This window comes from Miniopterus schreibersii, assembly GCF_964146895.1.
Source record: "Miniopterus schreibersii genome assembly, chromosome: 3".
Lineage (NCBI taxonomy): Eukaryota > Metazoa > Chordata > Mammalia > Chiroptera > Miniopteridae > Miniopterus > Miniopterus schreibersii.
The window spans coordinates 67,145,854-67,169,420 of NC_138103.1; the positions used below are offsets into that span (position 1 = coordinate 67,145,854).

Here is a 23,567-nt window from a genome sequence, read left to right on the forward strand (position 1 = left end):
TTCACACGGCACGGTGTCAGAATTACACACAAAATACGCCATGGGCCATGTCCTAGCAGAACTTATATTTTCACTGACAAGACAATACATGTTCTTACCCTTGTGAAATTTAAAAGCCAAAAAATGGTACAGAATACAGTTTCAAAGGACAAAAGGGGTAACTGAACTGGTGTAGTTAGAGCAGGCATCAAGGACCTTGCTCTGTGCCTTGAGAGATCAGTTAGGTGGAAAGCCAGCGCTCTGGGAGAGGGAAGAGTATAAGGGAAGATGTGGCGGCGACTCACGGGTCAGCAAAGAAACCACCAGGCTGGCAGAGACTGAACTGCGGAACAGTGTGAGAGAAAGCTCAGATTACAAAGAGCCTGAAATGAATCCAGAAAGACCGAGGCTTGATTCTATAAGCAACAGAGAGCCTCTGAAGCCTGTTGTCCAGAGGAGAGGTACAAAGAACACAAAATATCTAATGTTCTATAAATGGGAAAGTGTAAAAGGACAGGTTGGAGTACTAAGAACACACTGCAATAAGCCATCTCAGGCGAAGTGATGGTGTGGGCAATGGAGTCAAAAGGGCAACGAACTTACACTCAACTCCTAGTCCCAGCTTTTTACTAACTGGCTTAATGACCTTGGACAAGACACTCCATCTCTGGACCTCTTTTGTTTCCACTCCAAGGATCCCTTGAAATTTAATAAAGCATCTTTTGCCCGGCTGGGCGTGGCTCAGGGGTTGAGCATCGACCTAGGATTCAGGCGATCAGGGTTCGATTCCCGGCCAGGACACATGCCCAGGTTGCAGGCTCAATCAATGACTCTCTCATCATTGTTTCTCTCTCTCTCTCCCTCTCCTTTCCTCTCTCTGAAATCAATAAAGATATATTTAAAAATAATAATAATAATAAAGCATCTTGGAAGGCGCCAGCAAGCCAGCAAGAATGGACCAAACAGGCAGAGGTCCGTGACCCTCCCCTCTAACCTTGCTTCAACCAGATCAGACTTGTTAGCAGTAGTAGTTGCTGTTGTCATCATCACAGTAGCAATTGGGGGACTTCCAGGTATCATTTGGAGAAAGCTCTCTGCTACTTAAAAAGTTTTGAAAAAGCTGTACTATATGAGCTTCCTTCACAGAGACAAAATTCTAAGGTTCTGTGGAGGAGAGCCGTTTTACAAGGGAAGACTTTGTAGGAGTTTGTAACTGGTTGCATAGGGAAGGAAAGAGCGAAGGTCTCAGAGAAGACTGAACGGCTGGGAGACGGGAGGCAGTAATGATCAGGAGGAGTGGGAGTTGGTTTCTGGTTTGAGGGACAAACTAGTATGAAAAGTATGTATTTCCTCTACATTGTTTTCTAATCCTTTCAGAGTAGATCTTAAGATATAATCTGCAACGTCCAAAAAGAGAGTAATTATAATCCAAACGTAATCTAAAATAGTATACATGATGCCTTTTATCATTTATTACAAATGGAATCAATACAATCTCCGATTAAGGATAAAAAATTTTTAATGTGTACTTGGGGAAAATGACTTTGCTTCAGTGATAGAGATATCTGCAGTAAATCTTGGGGCTTAAATTATTGGCTTGACTTTTCTATCTCCCACATGTAAACCGAACCACAATCTCAACAAGTATTTTCCTCCTAAGGTACTTCTCTTAGCATAAAAAGAAATTAATTTTATATGTCACCTTTTGAAAAGTTGCCTTTGTCCTGGATTGCTCATGCTAGATTCTGAATGGCACATTCAAGAATGCTTTGAACAAGCGGAACTATATCCTTCCATATGTAAAATCAGCATATATTTTAAATTTCTTACACAATTACGGTATCAAATATAACCAGGAACAAAAGCTACAGGGAACAAAGTGTAATGGATCGTGATGACCACTTTAGAACAGCTTGAACTCCTGGTAGCCTACAAGAAGGCTATGTGAGCTGAATTCAGAAGCACTGAAAAGGGATTTTACTGCAAGTGACATAGTTTTGGGAGAAAATATGCATTTTTATAAACTTACAACTACAGAAGGACTCTCAAATAAAAGGAGTCATGCCAAGGAGAAGATGCTATTCCCCGTGTCCTTCCACTTTGTGTATTTCTTCCTACAAAGCACACACAAAATCACACACAGAATGGTTTCTAAACTATGAGACATTTTGTTCCAACTGCTTGCCACTAACGCAGCAAATTATGTCTTTCTATCATTTCACTGGCGCTGTGGTTCTTCTCTTGTGACTGGAATTATTATGCCTATGGTAAATCGATTGGATTTTAACGTTTTGAGATGAAAGAAGACAAAGAGTGTGTTTTTGATTTGCCGTCTCCACCTTCCACGTGTACTTACTATACTTGAGTCTGAAATAACTGTATTACTCACAGGACAGAGGAAAGAGGGGGAATGAACCACAATTCCAGTCTAGTCTAGCTTTTAATATCCTCGAGGTATATATTACCCTTGTCTTATCTCCTTGGAAGTAATTTTCATTGAGTACAGGGCCACTTTTGTTCAGATTAAATTTTTACGCTATGCTCAGTTTCAGCAGCCTCTTGATGAACAGAAACTCCCACATCCTGAAAAAACATGTCCCTTCAGTGAGACTGAGATAATAACCTTCAACTCACCACTGAGGGATTACAAGTAAATGTAGTTGAGAAAACTAATGACCAAAGACATTTGGCTTTGGTAATGCCTTTCTGCCACTAAGGTGACCCCCCCCAACCCCTCCCTGGGAACCGGGCATGACCCAATGGAATCTCATCAGGAGAGAATGCCATTGCTGAATGGCTCTTTGGTTGCTTGAGAATCACGACACAGAGAGATCTAGCTGCCCATCAGCATATTAGTGCATTACTTTTGGAAAACAACAGGAAACTCTTCATTAGAGATGTAAATTAAAACCACAATGAGATACTACCTCACACTGTCAGAAGGGCTGCCATCAATAAATCAGCAAACAAGTGTTGGCCAGCATGTGGGGAAAGGGGAACCTAATGCACTGCTGGTGGGAATGCAGACTGGTGCGGCCACTGTGGAAGGCAGTATGGAGGCTCCTCAAAAAATTAAAAATAAAGCTGCCTTATGACCCAGCCATCGCACTTCTGGGAATATATGCTAAGAATCCCAAAACACCAGTTTGAAAGAAGATAGGTTTAAAAGTGTTGATGTCGCAGGGAGGAAACAAGATGGTGGCGTAGGTAACAGCTGCACTCGCCGCCTCCCGCAACCACATCAGAATTACAACTAAAATACAGAACCACCGTCACTCAGAGGCCCCTGAGATCTGGCTGCACAGAAGCCCCACAACCAGGGACCTGAAGGAGCATCGAGACCGGGAGGAGGGGCGGAGACACGGGCGGATCGGGGCTGGATCCTGGAGATGCGGCCTCGGGCCCACACCCGGTGCCGCGGGTTAAACCCGGGAGGGAATCTTGGCAGTGGGGGTTTCCCAGAGGAGTGAGGGGTCCCAGCCCCACAGCAGGCCCCCAGCCCAGGGTTCCAGGGCTGGGAAGAGACGTCCCCACAACGCCGGGCTGTGAAACCAGCGGGGACTGTCCCTGAGGGTCACGGAGGCTGCGGGAGCCCCAGCAGCTCCTCTAAAGGGCCCGGCACGGACTCACTCGGACGCTCCCTCTGAGCCCAGCGCCGGGCAGCAGCCTGAAAGGACCCGGGACACTCGGGGAGGAACTAACCTGCCTGAGATCCAGGCGAGAGGCGGAGGGGCGGCTTCCTCCCGGGCAGAAGGGCTGGCGGAGGCCATGGCTCCTGTGGCGAGTCCTCCCCGCACACAGCCGGCAGGCAGGCGCCATGTTTGAATCGCCAGCACGTGACTCGCACCTTTGGCCCCGCCCCGTGATTCCCGGAGGCCCCGCCCCTCCCCACCTGCAGCTCATCCAGGCCATTTCCAGGGGCTTTTCTGTGCAAGTGGCCTCTCAAGCCTCAGGCTTAGGATTTTCCTAAAATCTCTCAAACAAGCAGCAGCTGCCCCATAGGGCTAGATAAGTGGCCCCAGGTCTGGCACTCGTGGCAGCCTGCATTGGCTCATAGCTTGGCCTCTCCTGGACACCTCCAAGCCCAGCACAAGTAGCAGCCAACTACAGTTTGCAGTGTAGCTCATGCTGAGTGGCCCTGCGCAAGGCACTGGCACAGGCTGACTTTGCACCTCCAGGGAGGCCCCAGAGACAGTGCACCTGGGGGTCAGACTCGATCACACTGGATTACAACCCTACCACAGCCACGAGTGACACACTCAAGGGGCATACTTGGGGAACACCAAAGCTCCACTGAAGTAAATCCTGCTCCATAGGGATGTCTCCAGCACAGCAGCTCTTTGGCTGTAGTTGCAGCTGGTCCTCACAGCCAATTGGCTGGGGGTCAATTCCTCCCAGGGACACCAACAGCAACCAAGGCTCAACTACAACAGGACAGTGCACACAGCCCACACAGGAGAGCACCTAGAAGGCCCAGCTCAGGTGACTGGGGAGACTGAGCCACTGGACCCTACAGGACACCTACTACACAAAGCCACTCGACAAATTCCGGGAGACAGAGCAGCTCTACCTAATACATAGATACAAACACCTGGAAGCAGCCAAAATGTGGAGGCAAGAAATATGTCACAAAGGAAAGAACAGAAGAAATCTCTAGAAGAGGAACTAAATGAAATAGATCCAAGCAAGCTAACAGATACAGAGTTCAGAATTTTGTTTATAAGGATGCTCACCCATATTAGTAAGAGTATTACGAAAACAACTGAGAAAATCGATGACATAGTAAAGTACCTATCAGAAAGGTAGGCTACACGAACTGAAATGAAGAATAATTTACAGGGAATCAACAGTAGAGTAGAGGACGCTGCGAATCAAATCAGGAATTTGGAACACGAGGAAACAAAAAACACCCATCCAGAAGAGCAAAAAGGAAAAAAGAATCCAGAAATATGAAGATAGTATAAGCAGCCTCTGGGACAACTTCAAAAGGCCCAACATTCGTATTATTGGGGTGCCAGAAGGGGAAGAAAGAGACCAAGAAATTGAAAACCTATTTGAAAAAATAATGACAGAAAACTTCACCTACCTGGGGAAAGAAAGACTTACAAGTCCAGGAAGCACAGAGGGTCCCAAACAAGAGGAACCCAAAGAGGCCCACAGCAAGACATCATAATTAAAATGCCAAAGGTTAAGGAGATAAGATCTTAAAAGCAGCAAGAGAAAAGCAGTTAGTTACTTACAAGAGAGCTCCCATATGACTGTCAGCTGATTTCTCAACAGAAACCTTGCAGGCCAGAAGGGAGTGGCAAGAAATATTCAAAGTGATGAAAAACATGGAACTACAACCAAGATTGCTCTACCCAGCAAAGCTATCATTTAGAACTGAAGGTCAGATAAGGAGCTTCAAAGATAAGAAAAAGCTAAAGGAGTTCATCACCACCAGACCAGCACTACAGGAAATGTTGAAGGGTCTTCCTTTAAGAAGAAGCTAATGAACAAAAGGATCTGATGAACTAAATAGATCCAGAGACACTGACACTTGCCACAGAGGAAAGAGGGAAGTGGAAAGGAGGGTGGAGGGTGGGAAGAGATTAACCAAAGAAGTTATATGCACATAAGCATAACCCATGGACACAGTCAATAATGGAGTGAAGGCCTGGGGAGGTGGTGGGAGCGAGGCTGAGGGGGTCAACTGGGGAGTTGGAAATGGGACAACTGTAATACAACACTAAAGATAAATTAAAATAAATAAATAAATAAATAAATAAATAAATAAATAAATAAATAAATAAATAAATAAAAAGAAAGAGAGAAAAAGAAAGAAAGAAAGAAAGAAAGAAAGAAAGAAAGAAAGAAAGAAAGAAAGAAAGAAAGAAAGAAAGAAAGGAGGGAAGAAAGAATATATGCACCCCTATGGTCATAGAAGTGTTATTTACAATAGCCAAGAAAAGAAAGAAAGAATATATGCACCCCTATGGTCATAGAAGTGTTATTTATAATAGCCAAGATCTGGAAACAGCCCAAGTGCCCTTCAGTAGATGACTGGATAAAAAGCTCTGGGACATTTACACCATGGAATACAACACAGCCATAAAAAAAGAATGAAATCTTACCTTTTGCACCAGCATTAATGGACCTGGATGGAGATTATTATGCTAAGTGAAATAAGCCACTCAGAGAAAGACAAGTACCATATGATCTCACTTACATGTGGAATCTAATAAACAAAATAGACTAATAAAATAGAAACAGAGGCATGAATACATGGAACAGAGCGACAGCTGTCAGAGGGGAGGGGAGAGGAGAGGACTAGGTGAAGGAAGGTGAAGGGATTCACCAAAGAACCTATACGCATAATCCATAGCCACAGACAACTGTGGTGATGGCCCGAGGGAAAGTGGGGTGAGGGCTGGTTGGAGGCCAGCAAAGGGGGGCTTCTATAATAGTGTCAACAATAAAAATAAAGACAAATAAATAAGAGAACTCTCTTCATTAATTTCATTTCTCCTAATCCAAGTCCTCCCAAGCAGAAACCTCTCTCTTTTTTTCTCCTGTTTTGTAACTCGCCAAACTACTTCTGATAGACTTGAACAAGCATTTAATGGTGCAGAGCAAGGAAGGCAGCCTCTCTGCAGTGTACCCATCACAGTGAGAATTTGCACCCCATGACTCAGAGTGAATCAGATGGAGAGGAAAAGATAACACCACCAACTGCAGCTGAAGAAATAAATGGCACCCTGTGATCCGGAGAAAGAGGCTGCACCGCTGATTACAGTTACCCGGGAGCTAGAAGTCCTGCCTGCTTCATGCTTCAAAGAACGTAGAATGTAGAGCAGGTTCTCCTTCCAGAGGAAATCAAAACATTCTGTGTTTCAACACACTCTGGCAAAATAAGTCACTTATCTGCTCTCCCAAGCTACTTTTGATTCAAAATCAGAGGTATATGTCAAAACCCTGTTCTTTGCATTTACTTTTATTATTGTCCCAATTTTCTGCCTTTTGTATGGGAGCTTTACCAAGTTTTATGTAGATAGGAAGGGAGGGAGGAAAAAAGACCTGGATATAAAATACAAAATATGTGTATTTGTATTTCAAAATATTGAAAAGGGGGAGTTCTTTGGGTTATGCCTATTTCCTTTTTCATGATTTTGTTTTAAATCCTCACCTGAGGATATTTTCCCCCTTGCTTTTCTGAGAGAGTGGAAGGGGGAGAGGGAGAGAGGGAGAGAGAGACAGACAGAGACAGAGAGAGACATCGATGTGAGAGAGACACATGGATTGGTTGCCTCCCGCACATGCCATGACCAAGGCCGGGGATTGAGCCTGCAACCGAGGTACGTGCCCTTAACTGGAATCGAACCCTTCAGTCTGCAGGCCAGCACTCTAACCACTGAGCCAAACCATTTAGGGCTAAAGATAGTTTTTTTTAATCATCAAACTAAGTTTCTCCAAAAATTTTTTCTGATATAAACATTTTCTCATTTTCGTCTTTAGTTTCTTGCCATTTCTGAGTATGTTTTAATCAGAACTCTTTCCATTGCAGGTGCTAGGAACCTAATTTAAACTAAAAAAAAATAAAATAAAATTATTAGCTCAGAAAAATTTGCTCCGAAGGCCCCAATATTGAGCTCAAGCATAGCCAGACCCAGGGACTAAAAGCTTGCAGGACTTTTTGTCTTCACTACTTGCCTCTACTTGGCTCCCTTCTGCATGCAGTCTCTCTCCACCTAAGGGAGTCAAGATAGTGGCCACAATCACGCCTAGTTTTATATTATCCCAGATTAGCAAATGAGGCAGAAAGAGAACCTCAGTCTGCTGCTATCTATAGTTTGTGTGCCCAACCAAATAGTGTACTAAGATTGGTCTAGCCTTGGTCACACGCCCTCTTAGGATTCTCCGAAGAAACAGAACCACTGGGTATATATCATATACGCACATATATATACATGTATATACACACAAGCACATATATGTAACCTTATATATTATATATTATATATTATATATCATGTATCTCTATATACTATATGGCTATAGATATCATATATATGGAGATTTATTATGAGGAATTAGCTCACATGATTATGGAGGCTGAGAAGTCCCACAGCCTGCAAGTTGGAGACCAGAAAAGCCAGTAGTGCACTTCTAGTCTGAGTCCACAGCCCTGAGCACTAACGGAACTGATGGTGTAAATCCCAGGCCAAGAGCAGAAGACTGACGACGACCTGGCTCAAGCAGGCAGGCAAGAAGGAAATAAATCTTCCCTTCCTCCCCTTTGTGTTCTAGTCAGGCCCTCAACAATGGATTGGATTGCCCACCCACACCGGGGAGGGCCATCTACTTCACCGAATCTACAGACTAAGATGCTAATCTCACCCAGAAGCACCCTCACAGACACACCAGAAATTATGTTTAATCTCGGCACCCAGTGGCCTCCTCAAGTTGACACATAAAATTCATCATCACATTACCTACCTCATGCCCCCCTCTCTCCCCATCCCACTTGGATTCCATTGTCTGTCTTCAGGATCACTCCCTTGGATCCCTCATCCTCCTTGCCCTGCATTTCAATTGGCTAAATGGGATCCCAGGCTAAACCACTCTGCCTACTTCACACTTGCATCTAATCAGCTGAATATAGTTGGAGAGGACTACACAACTAGGAAGACTGGACTCATTTTAAATTCATGACCACTAACTCTAGATGGCCAAAGGTGCTACCAACATTGCCCTCGTTAACCCTCTGCCCCACTCTTCTCAGCAATTATTTCTCATCTTCTTATGGACAGTCCCCATGCCAAGGGTTCCCCAAAACAAAGAGGAATCCTGTAATTAGAAGTGAAATAAGGTACTGGTCAGACAAAGCAACAGTCTTCTATGCTACTTTGTAAAAGCCTGGTACTTTGCTAAACTCTTTGATACCAAGTTTAAGTGTTTCCTAGTATGAACATTAAAATTCCTAGTTTTGAACATTAAGATTACTTCTCTCTTATTTATAGAAAACATGCTACTTATGATTTAAATATTAAAATGACTTTACTTTTACTCATTTGTGGTTGCTTTATCTCATTTATTAGATCTTTAATCAGTTCCAGATTACAATTATTATATTATGTTCTTTCTTTTTCCCTTTGTTGTTTTCATATGAAAATGTCCCCAGATATATAACATGGTAGAATTTTTACAAGTTATCCCAAAATGTAAGTCTAGAAAAAAAGAGGTCTTCTTCTTTGTTTCTATCAGGGTTTTAAGTGGCAAGCAATAACATCTACCTTGGTTGGCTTAGATTAAAAAATAATTAACTAAAGGCTAGCAGGTAGCTCACAGAAGCTCTGAGGAGGTTTGAGGATCAGGCTTGGATGCTGAGCAGCCAGGAACAATGTTCAGTTACTTTGCAGGAGCCACTACAGCTCTGACACTCCTGATGCCACTGGCCAGTACCTCCACCAGGACTTGCACAGGTGCTGCCCAGCTCACATGGGTGATGCTCAGGAGCAGATGCCAGAAACTCTGGCACTGATGCCCCTAAAGAGCCCAATACTGCTGACATTATACTTTCCAGTTGACAAATCCTGCATGCCTTCCTTCTCCCATTGCTCACTTCTGAACCAAAGTTACATGCAAGTGCATCTGATTGGTGAAACCCAGGCCATACACCTGTGCCCATGCTGCAAGGGAACCTGGGAAAGCCAGTTTTCTGCTTCAGCATGGGGAAGTGGAACTCATAAGACAAGACATTTTCCAAACATCAAAGAGTGTTGCAAGGGTGCTGGGCAATCAGATATATCTACAATGACAAAAGTCCAGAAGGAGAGAGTTCTCTCTGTTAGTGAGTACCTCCTCTATCTTAGGGTCCCAGAAAATACTCAGAAAACCCACTGAAATGTGGGAGCAATGATACTTACCAAGTCCTGCAGAGTGTGCTACTTCATAGAGGAGTATGGTACCGATACCAGAACAACACAATTTCCCTTATTTCACCAGATCCCAAATTCATAGGGACTTCAGCTATAATCCCAATTTTAAGACAATAATGGTATTTAAAAGCATGGAAAATATTTTGCATAAATAATTCACCTGCACCAAAATCCAGTCATTTTTATAGCTCAAAAAATACTGTTTCTTGATAATCGAATTAAGCTTTTAATTTTTTATAGGTAGGATAGTTTGACCACTTGAACTCAGGAGAGTAATTGTGCCTTTTAAACCTATTCTCATATTTACAAAATAATATAACATTAACTTAAAATATGATCATTTCTACTCCTTTACATAAATGTAAAGATTTACTCTGCCAGGATACATACTTATTTCTTTCTGTGTACCTTTTGACAGTGCAAATAAAAAAACTTCTTTTTTTCACTTTTTCCTGTCAGCAGTAATTATGTAAATCACAGGACTCTTGGAGTCTCTGATTAAAATGCAGAAAATTGAGTTCAATTAGCCCTTTTGTGTTAAATTACCTTCAAATGTTTTCTTTGTAGAATCACTGCCTTGTTTTTCCCTTACACCATCGTTGGTGGTCATACAGGCGTGGGTCACACTGCCACCTGGTGTGACTGGGACAAACTCCCTTCTATTCTGTGGAAGCTACTAGGGCAGGGACCACGCTCAGACCCTACATTGCTGAGTCATGCTGCAGGCAGAACTCCTTTCTGGAGGAATTTGCAGGCCTACAGAAAACAAAGAAAGAGGTTTGCATCAACAGCAAACACATCATTTTATAGAGAGGGGGAAAGCATAAGCATTCAGCATTTATAATCCAGCAAATGTTTATTAAAGTCCCACCGCAGGTAAGGTCTGTGCTTGGTCCCACAGGTTGCCCAAAAATGAGAAAGGCGCAATGCCTGCCCCAGAGGATCTAGCAATTACAGCAGAATACAGTATGAGTTCAGCATACAAAGTGCACGAGTGGGTAAGAGATCACAAGAAATAATATCAAAACAAAACAAAAACAGACTTCTTAAAGGAGTGGTATTTGGGATAGGCCTTGAAGGAGATCTGGGATTTTATGGTCAGAGATAGAGAACTGAAGAGTATGACAAAACATACATACCAAAAATTCTGAAACAGTAAATAAAAACCTCTAATTAAAAAAAAAAGCCTTATTTTATTTTTATCTTATTTTATCATCAGCAAAGTGTACAAGAGAAAAATTACTGTTTTCACAGTCATCTATGATTATAATTCTATTATTAGAAGGGCAAAAATATTTAAATTGCAAAACTGACAGTTCAATTTTGCTTTTCCTAAAAAGTAATCTCTAAATGATAGTGTTTGATAGCAATACTTCTTTTAAGTTTTCTTCAAATCCCTTTTGCCTCAAAAAGAGAGAGACAGAACCCTCCCATATAGACTTTTCATCATTTTATTAAGACAGGATAATATATTTTTATTATGTTAATACATATTCACTGCCCATAAATGAATTAATAGCTGTTCACTTTTAAAGTTGTAGGGTTTTTTAAAAGATGCCTTGGGCAAAAGAAAACAACCTCAAAATACAAAGGAACCCCACGGTCTGGGAAAACATATTTGCCAAGAATGTATCTGATAAGGGGCTAATTTCCAAAGTGTACAAAGAACACTACACAGCAAGAGAAAGACAAACCACTCAATTAAGAAATGGGCAAAGGACCTGAATAGGCACTTCTCCAAAGAGGACATACAGATGGCCAAGAGACACATGAGAAAATACTCAACGTCGCTAATCATCAGAGATGCAAATTAAAACCACAGTGAGGTATCACCTCACACCTGTCAGAACGACTACCATCAACAAACCACCAAAAGACACGTGCTGGCGAGAGTGTGGAGAAAGGGGACCCTGGTACACTGTTGGTGGGAATGCAGACTGGTGTAGCCACTGTGGAAAACAGCATGGAGGTCCCTCAAAAAATTAAAAATGGAGCTGCCTTTTGACCCAGTGATCCCACTTCTAGGAATATATCCTAAGAATCCTGAAACACTAATTAGAAAGAATATAAAAAGATGCTTGGGTGTTGATTCATAGAAATTCAGCAAATCAACTTCATCCCTTCATTCTCATGGTAAACCTGATGTTTTTATACTGTAGATATCAATATTTTCAACTGTCATTTCAATTACTTGAATTACAGTCTAGAGAAGGCTATCATGTTATTTTGCAATCTTGAATTTAAATTTTGATTTTACAGAAGAGTATGCTCTTGGCATATGTTTTTCTTAGAATTCTGGGATGTTTGCATAAACTTTATAAGTGTTCAGAGTCATAGAAATAAATCAATGACTTGTATGTCCATTGCTATAGTCTTCAAACACCCACTCATTTTAGGAAAATAATGATTCATGTAAATTGAATAATATCCAACACAAAATGCTTTTTAGATATAAAATTCTATCAACCCATAACTTTTAAAGAGAACTTTTTCATATTAACAAAATCTATATATTTTTTAAAGTTATATGATAGAGATTGCTTTATATAGTATTTGGATTATGTATGTTATGTATATTAATAGATTAAATATGACGCTCGAGGATTTTGAAACCTCATTTTTCCATGTTATTTCTCTTCTGGATGTTTGTAGAACATACATAACCTTTCATTACTCTGGTTTTATATATTTGCTTTTTTTCCTTCTTAATAAAAATCCTAAAGGGCAAAAATCATTCTAAAAATAAATCTTAAACTTTAGAGACAAATATACAACACAGTATTGTAACATGTAATAATGGTTAATATTGCATCTCAATATTTTGCATATTATCAGATTAAAATTTTACTGTGAATGTATTTCTGGGCCCATCATTAATTATGCAGGATTTTGTAACAAATAATAGCAAAATATATGTGAAATGGCCTAGCATATTTTGGGTTAAGCACCCCAAAATATAAGAATCTGTCCTTTCTCTCTGAGCTGAATTACCCTGATCTGCAAACCCACCCCAGAAGCCCTAAAGACCCAAGAATACAGCATCTATATAGTACTGAAACATCTGTGGGACTCAATAATATTGTTCTCTGAAAAACTAATAAATCCTGCCTCACACCTAGTACAAGATTGTTTTATCAGTAAAAGAAATGCGAAGGGCAAGAAGGTTTTTTTATGGCTAGAGGATGGTAACAGAGAAGTTCAAGGATGAGTGTTTAAAATTAGGAAGAACAGAAGGCTGATGATGTGGGCTAAGAAATAAACTCCTTTCTGCAATAAAAGAGCCAGGAAGTGCTGTATAGCAAAATGCAAGTGTGGAATCCAGGAAATCAAAATATTCTGAACAAGCTCTAACTCCACTACAAATGCCCACCCCTGCATAGCACTGCTGCACTGCCTCAGCTGCAGCCAAGATGCCCGCCAACAACCTGTCTTTGCTTATTGACAGACTTTATTCCTCTGCTCTGACTCAATTAAATGTGTTCAGTGAGGCTCTGGCCGCGTAGCTCAGTTGGTTAGAGCATCGTCTCGATATACCAAGGTTATGGGTTCAATCCTTGCTCAGGGTACATATAAGAATCAACCAACGTGCCCAGCCGGGCGTGGCTCAGCGGTTGAGCATCGACCTAGGATCCAGGCGATCAGGGTTCGATTCCCGGTCAGGGCACATGCCCGGGCTGTGGGCTGCAGCCGATCAATGGTTCTCTCATCATTGATGTTTCTATCTCTCTCTCTCCCTCTCCCTTCCTCTCTCTGAAATCAATAAAGATATATTTAAAAAAAAAAAAATCAACCAACGAATGCATGAATAAGTGGAACAACAAACTGATGCTTCTCTCTCTCTCTAAAATCAATAAATGAACATTTAAAAATGTATTCAATGAAACTATCTTTTTGGTTCTCATTGTATGAAGGGATTCTAAATAGACTCTGTAGTCCAGCTACAGAAGATGTTTGAGGACATGAATTGTGAGCCACTTGCCCAAAAATAATCTACCATGTTCTGATGGATGGATGGGTGGATGGATGGATGGATGGATGGATGGATGGATGGATAAATACATAAACCGATACATAAATACATATCTATCTATCCATCATTCAAAATGTATTCCCTCCTTCTATAGTAAAAAAAGTTGAAGCTGGGTGAATAGCTGCCTAATTCAACGACATTTCCAAGTCTACCATGAAGTGAGGCAATGTAATATGTGTACCCTTGTCATCCCTTTAGTTCAAGTTGTTTTCATCTCTTTCTGGAACATCTGAAAACATCTCATTGAACTTTAAATAAAATCTCAAATCTTTAACATAGTCAGGTCCCCACCTCTATCTGTAGCCTCATCCTGGGCCACTCTGCCCCTCACTAAGACGGCTTTCTGGCTTTTATTCATTACCCAGCTACAATAAGCACTTTCTTATCTCAAAGTCTGGGCCACTGTATTTGTTTCCGAGAGATGCCGTAACAAATTACCACAAACTGGGTGGCTTAAACAACAGAAATGCACTCTCAGTTCTGGAGGCCAGAAGTCCAAAATCAATGAGCCGGCAGGGCTAGGCTCCCCCGGAAAGCTCTGGCAGAAGATCTTTCCTTGCCTCTTCTAGCTGCTGTTAGTGGTTGCTGGCAATCCTCTATGTTTCTTAGTTTATAGATGCATCACTCCAATGTCTGCACTCATCTTCGCCCCTGTATGTCTTTCTGTGTCTGAATTTCCTTCTGTAAGGACATTAGTTATTGGATTTAGGTTTACCCCAATCCAGTATGATCTAATTTAACTTGATGACATTTATAATGACCCTACTTCCAAGTAGGGTCACATTCACAAGAACTAGAGGTCAGGACTTGAACATATCTTTTTTTCGAGGACACCATTTAATCCATAACAGTCACACTGTTCCCAACAGACCTACTGAGTGATAAGAGCATGGACTCCGGAGCCCAGACGGCCTCGATTTGAATCCCAGCTCTGCTCTTATTAGCCGTGTCCTCAGAGGCAAGTCACATAACCTCTCTGGCCTTTCCTATCTGTAAAATGAGGATGGAAATAGCATCTCCACCACAGAGATAATCTGAGGATTAAATAAATTGAGTACAGTGTTCGGAACAGTTTAAAATTCAGATTCCCTGGCCCTGCTCAAGACCGAAGGAATCAGCAGAGGGACCTGTCCTTTAAAAAGCACCGCCAAGCGATCCGTTGCAGGGCACGTGTAGGCGCAGATGACGTTTATGCTTGAGGACCACACACAGAGGCCGGGTGGTGTGGAGAGACAGCGGCGTTCCGCCCCGGCTGACCTCGGCCCGCTCCGCGGCCGCTCCCCGAATCCCGCACCAAACGCGGCGGGGCAGCCTGCAGCCGGACCGGAACTGAGCATGCGCTCCCAGGCGCTGGGCGGGACTCCTTAAGACCCCGCCCCCTCAGGACCAGAGGGCGGGGCTTTCCTTAGTAACCTGACTCCGGTTTCTCCCAGCCGCGGCCTAGAACCCCGCCCCCGGCCCGCTGACCAATCACACGTCAGCTTGCTGAAGGTCGGGGCCAATGCGCAGGGCCGTCCTTAATTCCTCTCTGCAGTTTGAAACTGTTAGGTTGCTGCTGAGGTAGCCCCGGCACCAGCTGTGCTTCTTGCGGCGCCGCGGCGAGCAGGCGCGGACGGAGGGGCCCGGTTCCCCGAGAGCCGCGACGGTGGGTAGCGGCGCCCCGGGCCGGCCCCCGCCCCTGGCGGAGGCGGCGCAGTGGGGTTTAAAGTGCCTCGGCCCGGATTTCCGCTCCCGGCGCTCGAGCAGGACGGGGCTGGAGCACCTTCCCCCAGACGCGGGCCTGTGTGCTGTTCCGCCGGCGGCAGCGCCGCGAGGTTTCCCTCCCCGGGGGGTGGAGAGGCCCGGAGGGAGGAGTGCCTGAGGAACAGCGGTTACTGTCCGCAGAGGGCCTGGCCTTCCGAGACGTAAGCGGGAAATGACCATGTCAGGCGCGTGATTGCCTTTAATAAGAATTGGACCGGAACGGTGTGTGGGAAAGCGATGGGACAGAGCTAGCGCTTGGCCGCTCGCAGCCGCTCCGCCCTCTGCTGCGGGCCCGGGCGTGGGGCGGCTCTCGCGCTGCGGGCGCTGGCGGCAGGTGGGGTCCGCGCCTGGCGCCGGGACGCCCCCGCTGCCGGGTGACGGCGGCGCGCTCTTCCCCCGCCGCTCGGGGCTACTGCCGAGCTCCCGGAAGGAGCCCTCGCGCGCATCAGCCAGGCGATTACCGAGGCGGAATCAGATTTATCTGGCCGCGGAGGAGCTCTCAGAACTCTCTGTCTCCTGGTTTCTGATGTTTGGGGTTAAGTAAACCGCCATATCTCGCTGGCATCAAAGCAGGGCAGGTGGAAGGTTTATACCGTATTTTCCAAAAGCGCAGCGGTTGTTTTGGGTCTGCAGTATCTCTATTCAAAAACTCTTTGGAGTCGGACCATACTTTTAAGTTCATTTGTTTTTTAAATAATCAGCCTCACCCCACCCCCGCGCCTGTTCCTAACTGGTCCGCAAACACATCCTAACGGAAGAAGTGAGAACAGCACGGACCAGGTTACCACGGGCGGTCTGAAGTCCTGTGAAGCAGCCCTCCTTGCCGAGCTGTAGGTGCTTATTTATCTTCCCTAATTGGCTTAACTGAAGACAGGGCTGCTGAGATTCCGTTTACTCATCGCGTGTATATCCAGTAACAGTCTTTGAATAACGCATAAGTATCCTTTCCACAGCCTCGCCCCACCCGTGTTTCCTCTAACACCGCACTTTCCCGTGTCTGCCCTTTCTGCTTCAGTTTCCTCACCTCTCACTTATTTTTCACTGTGATTGAGACCTGTCCTACTTTCCACCGAAATTGTTCAGGGAACTGTCATAGCAACTTCCTGATTGCCAAATTCAAGGAATTCTGTCCAGTACTCATTTTTCTTTGGCTTGTGACGATGACTTCTCCCTTCTCCAAGCTTTTGTGCTGCTTGTTCTGATAGTTCACCGATCGGACTTCTTTTCAGTCTTCTTTGCTGGCTTTTCTCTTTCCCCTTTAAATATCAGTGGTTGTCATCTCAGTATGGTAGTAGTCCTTAACTTCACTGGGGTTGTAGTTCCCTCAGAACACATATTGGAAGCTAAGGATGCTCTTCCTAGAAAATACACGCATGTGCATTTATACTAAAAATACTGCATACAACTTCGGTGAATGGACTTTAGAGAAATAACTTTTTCTCACACTCCTTTTCATAGGTGATCATAACTTCTCCTCTTTTTCAGCATTTCCCACTATGCTGATGATTCCTCAAACTGTATCTCCAACTTAAAGCTCCAATGCAGGGCTCCCACATTGCTTAGCTCCAGGAAGCACATTCACTTTGCAGCCTTTGTGAATGGCAGTCCTTGGAGTGATGCACAGCACAATCCACATGGCCATGTATCGCACACCTGCAGCTTCACCTCAGTGCCTCACAGGTACCCCACACATCCAATATTGAACCTATTGTTCTTCCTCCCAACTGCTCGTCTTCCTACAGTTCTTGCCTTTGTGTGTGGCACTATCATCCATCTAGTTACTCAAGCCAGACATCTGGAAGCCATTAACAGTTCCTCCCTTTAACCCTTTAACCAATTATTGATCATGATCTCTCATTCTCATTGCAGTGACACAACTGTCTCCTAGTCATACCCTCCACCCACTTCCCATTGCTGACTCCTAGGTTCAGGTCCTCATTTATCTCCTGGATTACTGCTGGAGGGAACACTTACTTCTTGGACTCTCTCAGTTGATCACTCTTTTGTCAGGACCCCAACTCTCCAGTTCATCCTGAAAGTTGCCAGAGTGATCCTTCTAAAAGAGAAACATGACTGGTTATCACTTGTTTAAAACATTCAGTAACTTCTCTAAAATAAAGACCAAACTTTTTAACATGATGTAATCATGATCTTCCATATGGCTGCTCCTAATGTGCCTGTTTGGTCTTTGGCCAACCCTTGCTCTGCACCCTTTGCTTCAGCCTTACAAACTACTTATGTTCCTGCATACGTGTCCATGCCTCAGTGTCTTTGCTTATGTGGCTCTACTGCTTAGCATATCCTGGTACCTTTTATCTGTCTTTCAGGTCTCAGCACTGGGGTCATCTCTGTTAAAAATTTCCCCAGCTCCATTCCTACTTCTTCCCTCCCTCATGATCTCACCCCATGAAAAATGGCTACTCCTCCCTCCCTTCTTTGCATCTCTGTTGTTTTAGGGTCTAACAGCACTTTTTTCATCAGTCACTTATACGTATCTGACCCTCTCCACAGATTGAAAGCCCTTGAGAACTCTTCATGTTACTTCCTCACCGTCTTTCATGTTACCAGTATTCAGATAGTTTGAATACTCACTACTTCTCTTCTAAATAATTTATTTACCAGTTACTAAAAGTACTTTTATTTTTTTGGTTAAGACTTTCAACAATTTTTCTATGTTTGTATTAGAATCTGCTGTTTTGTATAGGTTCGCTTTTCTTTTATTTAACTATATCTTTATTGATTTCAGAGAGAGGAAAGGAAAGAGAGAGAGATAGAAACATCAATGATGAGAGAGTTATTGATCAGCTGCCTCCTGCACGCCCCTGACTGGGGATCGAACCCGCAACCCAGGCATGTGCCATGACTGGGAATCGAACCCCGATCGCCTGGATCCTAGGTCGATGCTCAACTGCTGAGCCATGCCTGGCCGGGCTAGGTTCGCTTTTCTTAAAATAAGACTCCCAAAAGGTCAGTTTCCCAAGCAGGGACTTTGCACAAATTGTTCGTTCTCCTTGGTTCAGTATGTTCAAAGAAAGTGCACAACACCCAGGTTGTCACACATTGAAGAACAGAGATAACACCTATTATCCTCAACAGGCTCTACTGCAGATTTTTCTGAGGAGCCCCCACTTTTCTTTCACCTTTCATGTATCTGTCTCATCTCCTTTGCTACTTTATAAACTCACTAATTTGGGGAATTGGGTGTTTAACTATTTTTCTTGCCCAATGATTTTGTTTATGGTTGCTCAGTATTGTAAATGATTTTAACATATCCCAATTATTGTTTACAGGTTAGGATGGTGTTCCATCTCTATATTAAAACATTTTATTTTAGTTTAAATATTGAGGGGAAGAAACTAAAGATAACTCTTACTGTTTTATAGTATTTGTGCAGAATGTCATCAGATGAGGAGAAATGCTCACTTCCAGTTATGCAGAATGACCCCAACCAAGACAGTTCCGTCTCTTCAGATCTTCAGGTAGGAAGATGTGTCTAAATTTGTTGTAACTTATTTATTTTCAACAAGTAGTATGAAGAAAAACTAGGAATTAATTTTTCATTCATTCATGCCATTTATAATTATAGTGTGTATATAATGTATAATGTAATCAAATTACACCAAACTTTGGGAATTATGTTACAGACTTTGGGAAATACCTTACATTGTTTTAACCTTTCAGAAAATAATCATGAGCTCTTCACTCTTGGCACAAAGGCTTCAAATAAGACAATGAGAGAAGCTGGAAATCTCAAACAGCTTTTTCTTGAAAAAATTTTTTTTTTTTTTGGTGAATCCTCACCCAAGGATATTTTTTCTATTGATTTTTAGAGAGAGTGGGATGAAAGGAGGGAGGGAGAAACATCAATGTGAGAGAGGCACATCCATCATTTGCCTCCTGCACATGCCCCAACCAGGGCTGGGATTGAACCTGCAACTCAGGTATGTGCCCTTGACCAGGAATTGAACCTTCCACCCTTTGGTTCCAGGGCTGACGCTCTAACCACTGAGCAACACTGGCCAGGGCTTGACATTTTCTCATTGTAGCTATCTTGTATGAATGCTGCTTTCACTTTAATGCCAATTAATACAATATCAAACCATCCAAAGTTCTGGGGCCTAGATTCCTTAAAGTTCTACTCTAGGTTCTAGTCCCTGTTGCCACAACATTCAGCACATTCTGCTGCCCAGGACCTGGACAATGACAGATAAATTGACTATAGAAGGTATGGATTTTATGTGAAATGTTCTGAATTTCTTTTATTTCTGAATGTTTTATCATCAAAAATATGGATTCAGATTTCTAGAGTAGATTTTAATTAAGAGAATTCTAACATGGTATATCTTGAGTTTTATAGTTAAATCCCTTAACAGGAAAAAAGCTGGACGTTATGTTGAGTAAGTTCTTATGGGCACTGTATAATATGAGAAAAGCTTTAGGAAAATATTTTATGAAACAAATGTGTTCCTTTAATTGAAATTGCAGATTTAGAAATTGAGGTTATTTTTAAAATACCTGTAATTATTTACTAGTAAAAAAGCAGTCTGGAATTGTGACAGATGTCTTATCCTTGCCTTCCCTTTGAATGGTACCTCTCCTGCTTAGTGCTATCTTTTTAGGTGACAGTGCTTTCCTGTACCCTTCATCTATGCCTTATCCAAACTTCTTTCTAGAGGGAACTGATTAACTCATTTATACCTGTGATACTATGGTTTATAAGAAATACATATATTTGATCTTCATCATGGTTTCTGGCACAGAGCTCCTAAAACCACTGGAATTTCTTAAGCTATGAGAATGATAAAGGCGTCTTTTGTTATGAGGTGACTTTTGAACCCTCATTTAAAGATGGGGGCTGGTTACCAGAGGAACCAACCATGTGATTAGAGGGTTGGAACTTTCAGTCCCATCCCCCAACCAACTTCCTCGGAGGGTACAGGGGCTGGAAATTGAGTTCAGTCAACAATGGCCAGGATTTAATGAATCATGCCTATGTAATCAAGCCTCCATAGAAACCCAAAAAAGAGAATTCAGAGAGCTTCTGGGTTGAAGGTGCTGGATGATTGGCATTCTAGGAGAGGGCATGGAAGCTCCACGCCCCCTCCCCATACCTTGCTCTATGCCTCAATTCCATCTGGCTATTCTTGAGTTATATCCTTTTATGATATACCAGTAATCTAGTAAGTAAAATGTTTGAGTTCTGTGAGACACTCTAGGAAATTAATTGAACCTGAGGAGGGGATCATTGGAACCTCCAATCCATAGCTGGTCTGTTAGAAGCATAGGTGACCTGAAGTTGGGGATGCAGGGAGTAGTCTTGTGGGATTGAACCCTTAACCTGTGTGACCTGATGCTAACTCTGGTGGATAGTGTCAGAATTGAGTTGAATTGTAAGACACCCAGCTGGTGTCCAAGAATTGCTTGTTGGTGGTGGGGAAAACCCCTCATACATTGTAATTGCTGGGTCCAGAACCCTTTATTACTAAAATGTAAACTTACCTTGTAATATCTCAAGTTGTTTTGTCAGGAGACAAAGCTTTACATCAAAAGAAGAAATCTCTATATATAGAACTTAAGAGAGGGACAGAATCTAGACATGCCAGAAATCATTTTGTGTTATTGGTTATCTGCTTAGAATGTCAGCCCAACTGATATTCTGTTTATTAGTGACTCTCAACTTATGACCCTCCTAGTTCTTGACTACAGTTGAAAGCCAGCCTACCCATTGTTGAAAACATTTCAAAATATAAATACCAAAAATGATGTTAAAAATAAAATAACATAAAATAGCTATAACTTTTATATATAGTAAATATGTACAACCTTTGTTCTTTTGCCTGAGTGACAGTGTTAAAAACATTTATTATTGATTTCTCATAGGAAGAGTATGAAGAACTGCTTCGTTATGCTATAGTGACTCCAAATATTGAATCAGGTGCTTCACAGCCATCTCATTCTAAGGGAGAAGTGGTTCCAGATGTTAGATTTCCTACTATAATTGATGATATTCTTCATAATCAAGGTTATGTATATTTTTCAAGTTATCTTTTAATTTAAGGTGTTACTTGAGCTTATTAATGCTATTCACTTATGATTGTGAAAATGCTTCTCCAGTGAGTCTTCTCAGTCAGTGGTGTATATCACTATTATCTGGGGAAACTCTTTACATTTTAATATGTTAGTCTTCGCTCTTATATGATAGCTGTGTTCTTATTTAAGGTTTCTTTGACTACTACTTTTATGAAAGGTAATAAAGTTAAAGCAACACTGTAGCCATTGCATGTCTCTTGGTGGAATGTTACATGTCTATATTTTTCCAATGGTTATTTGCCAGGATTATCTCGGAAAATAAATGCCCAATCCTCTCCAAATTAAAGATGGTCTATAGGTAGGCCAGAACTCCTTAAGTTTATGACCCATGTGCTAGGACTGTCAGCAATATTTATATGGGCATGGAGGACTGTTTATCATCACAAACGTAAACCCACCTTTGGACTGTGTCAGTGACGGAACTGAGAGCTAATACAAATCGGGATGGGTGCTGACAGCTGAGTAAAAGGTTGAGAAAGGAGGACACTCCTTTTACCTATTTATTCCTTATTCAGTAAAGTGCAGGATCCCAAACAGCTGGCTCTAAATAAGGGTACAGAAACCCTTGTAAAAAAGTCCTCATAACGGGCAGTTATCCACAGTAAGTATAACTGTGAGGATCCTTCCTGAAGGCACGTGACACAGCCTACTCGGCATCAGCAGGCTCTTGGGTGTCTGGCAAGACACAGCCCTAGTGTCTGTTGTCCTCCCTCTGTAGACATGGAGTTCTCGTTACCTCTCAATGTTTGGCCTACTGCACTGGGTCAACAAATAGACCACAGTCATAAAATACATGTATTTATTCTGCCACTGAATATTTTATACTCAAATTGTAGTGATCTTCAAGAGATAGGACCCTTGGACTTACTCATTCTATATCAGTGATCTTGACCATGTTTTGATTACACTGGCACCTCAACATGGAGTTCCCACTGAGCAAACCCAAAGTGCTGCATACTTTCTTACAAAGGTATATAGACAATCAGCGTGTTAGCCCTCTAAACCTCTGCCCTTAAGGTGATTACCAAAAGCTTGTTTTCTTTTCCATTGGCTACAGTATTACTGTACTGTTGTTCCCAGTGGCACAACACAGGAGTCCTTTCCTTGCCCCTACTCTGCAACCTTTCAAGGTATTCACTTGGGATTTAACACCCCTGCTCTTTTCTAGTATGTAAGATAGTATTTGTTTATGCTTTGCCTTTATCAAAAAGGACTTGAGGCCCTAGCAGGTTTTGCTTAGTGGTTAGAGCATCAGACTGAAGGGTCCCGAGTTTGATTCCGGCCAAGGGCACGTACCTCTGTTTCAGGCTTGCTCCCCGGTCCCAGTCAGGGTGCATGCAGGAGGCAACCAATTGATGTGTCTCTCTCCCCTCCCCGCCTTTTCCACTCTCTCTGAAAAGCAATGAAAAAACATCCTCAGGTGAGGATTTAAAAACAAGCAAACAAAACTGGACTTGAGGCCTAAGCATTACAACATGCAGTGCATTTAGATTATCCTGATTCACACATAAAGTTGGTTAGAATGGACAATGTAAATTTATCATCCCAGCCCAGCAGGTATGCTCAGTGGTTGCGCATCAACCTATGAACCAGTAGGTCACAGATCAATTCCCTGTCAGGGTACATGGCCAGTTTCAGGTTCAATTCCCAGTAGGGGGTGTAGGAGGCAGCTGATCAATGACTCTCATCATTGATGTTTCTATCTATCTCCTTCTCCCTTCCTCTCTCTCAAAAAAAAATTATCATTCCATTTTCTTTACTCTTAGTATTGCCATTGCTTGGTATAAGTGAGATGTGTCAAAGTTGGC

General features: G+C 42.6%; 1 protein-coding gene across 5 annotated transcripts in view; it reads left to right on the forward strand.

The window, feature by feature from the left end:
- Positions 1-15,429: 15,429 nt before the first annotated feature.
- Positions 15,430-23,567, forward strand: part of POC5 (POC5 centriolar protein) — a 29,711-nt gene continuing 21,573 nt past the window's right edge. For 2 of the 5 annotated variants that reach the window (XM_081131883.1, XM_081131886.1), the window contains exons 1-3: positions 15,457-15,571; positions 19,053-19,148; positions 21,550-21,691. In XM_081131883.1, the coding sequence (XP_080988009.1) occupies positions 19,065-19,148; positions 21,550-21,691 (226 nt within the window). In that variant the 5' untranslated portion in view covers positions 15,457-15,571; positions 19,053-19,064. Of the gene's footprint in view, positions 15,572-16,370; positions 16,504-19,052; positions 19,149-21,549; positions 21,692-23,567 lie in introns of those variants that run through there. The other 3 variants (XM_081131887.1, XM_081131884.1, XM_081131885.1) reach the window with 3 other exon arrangements.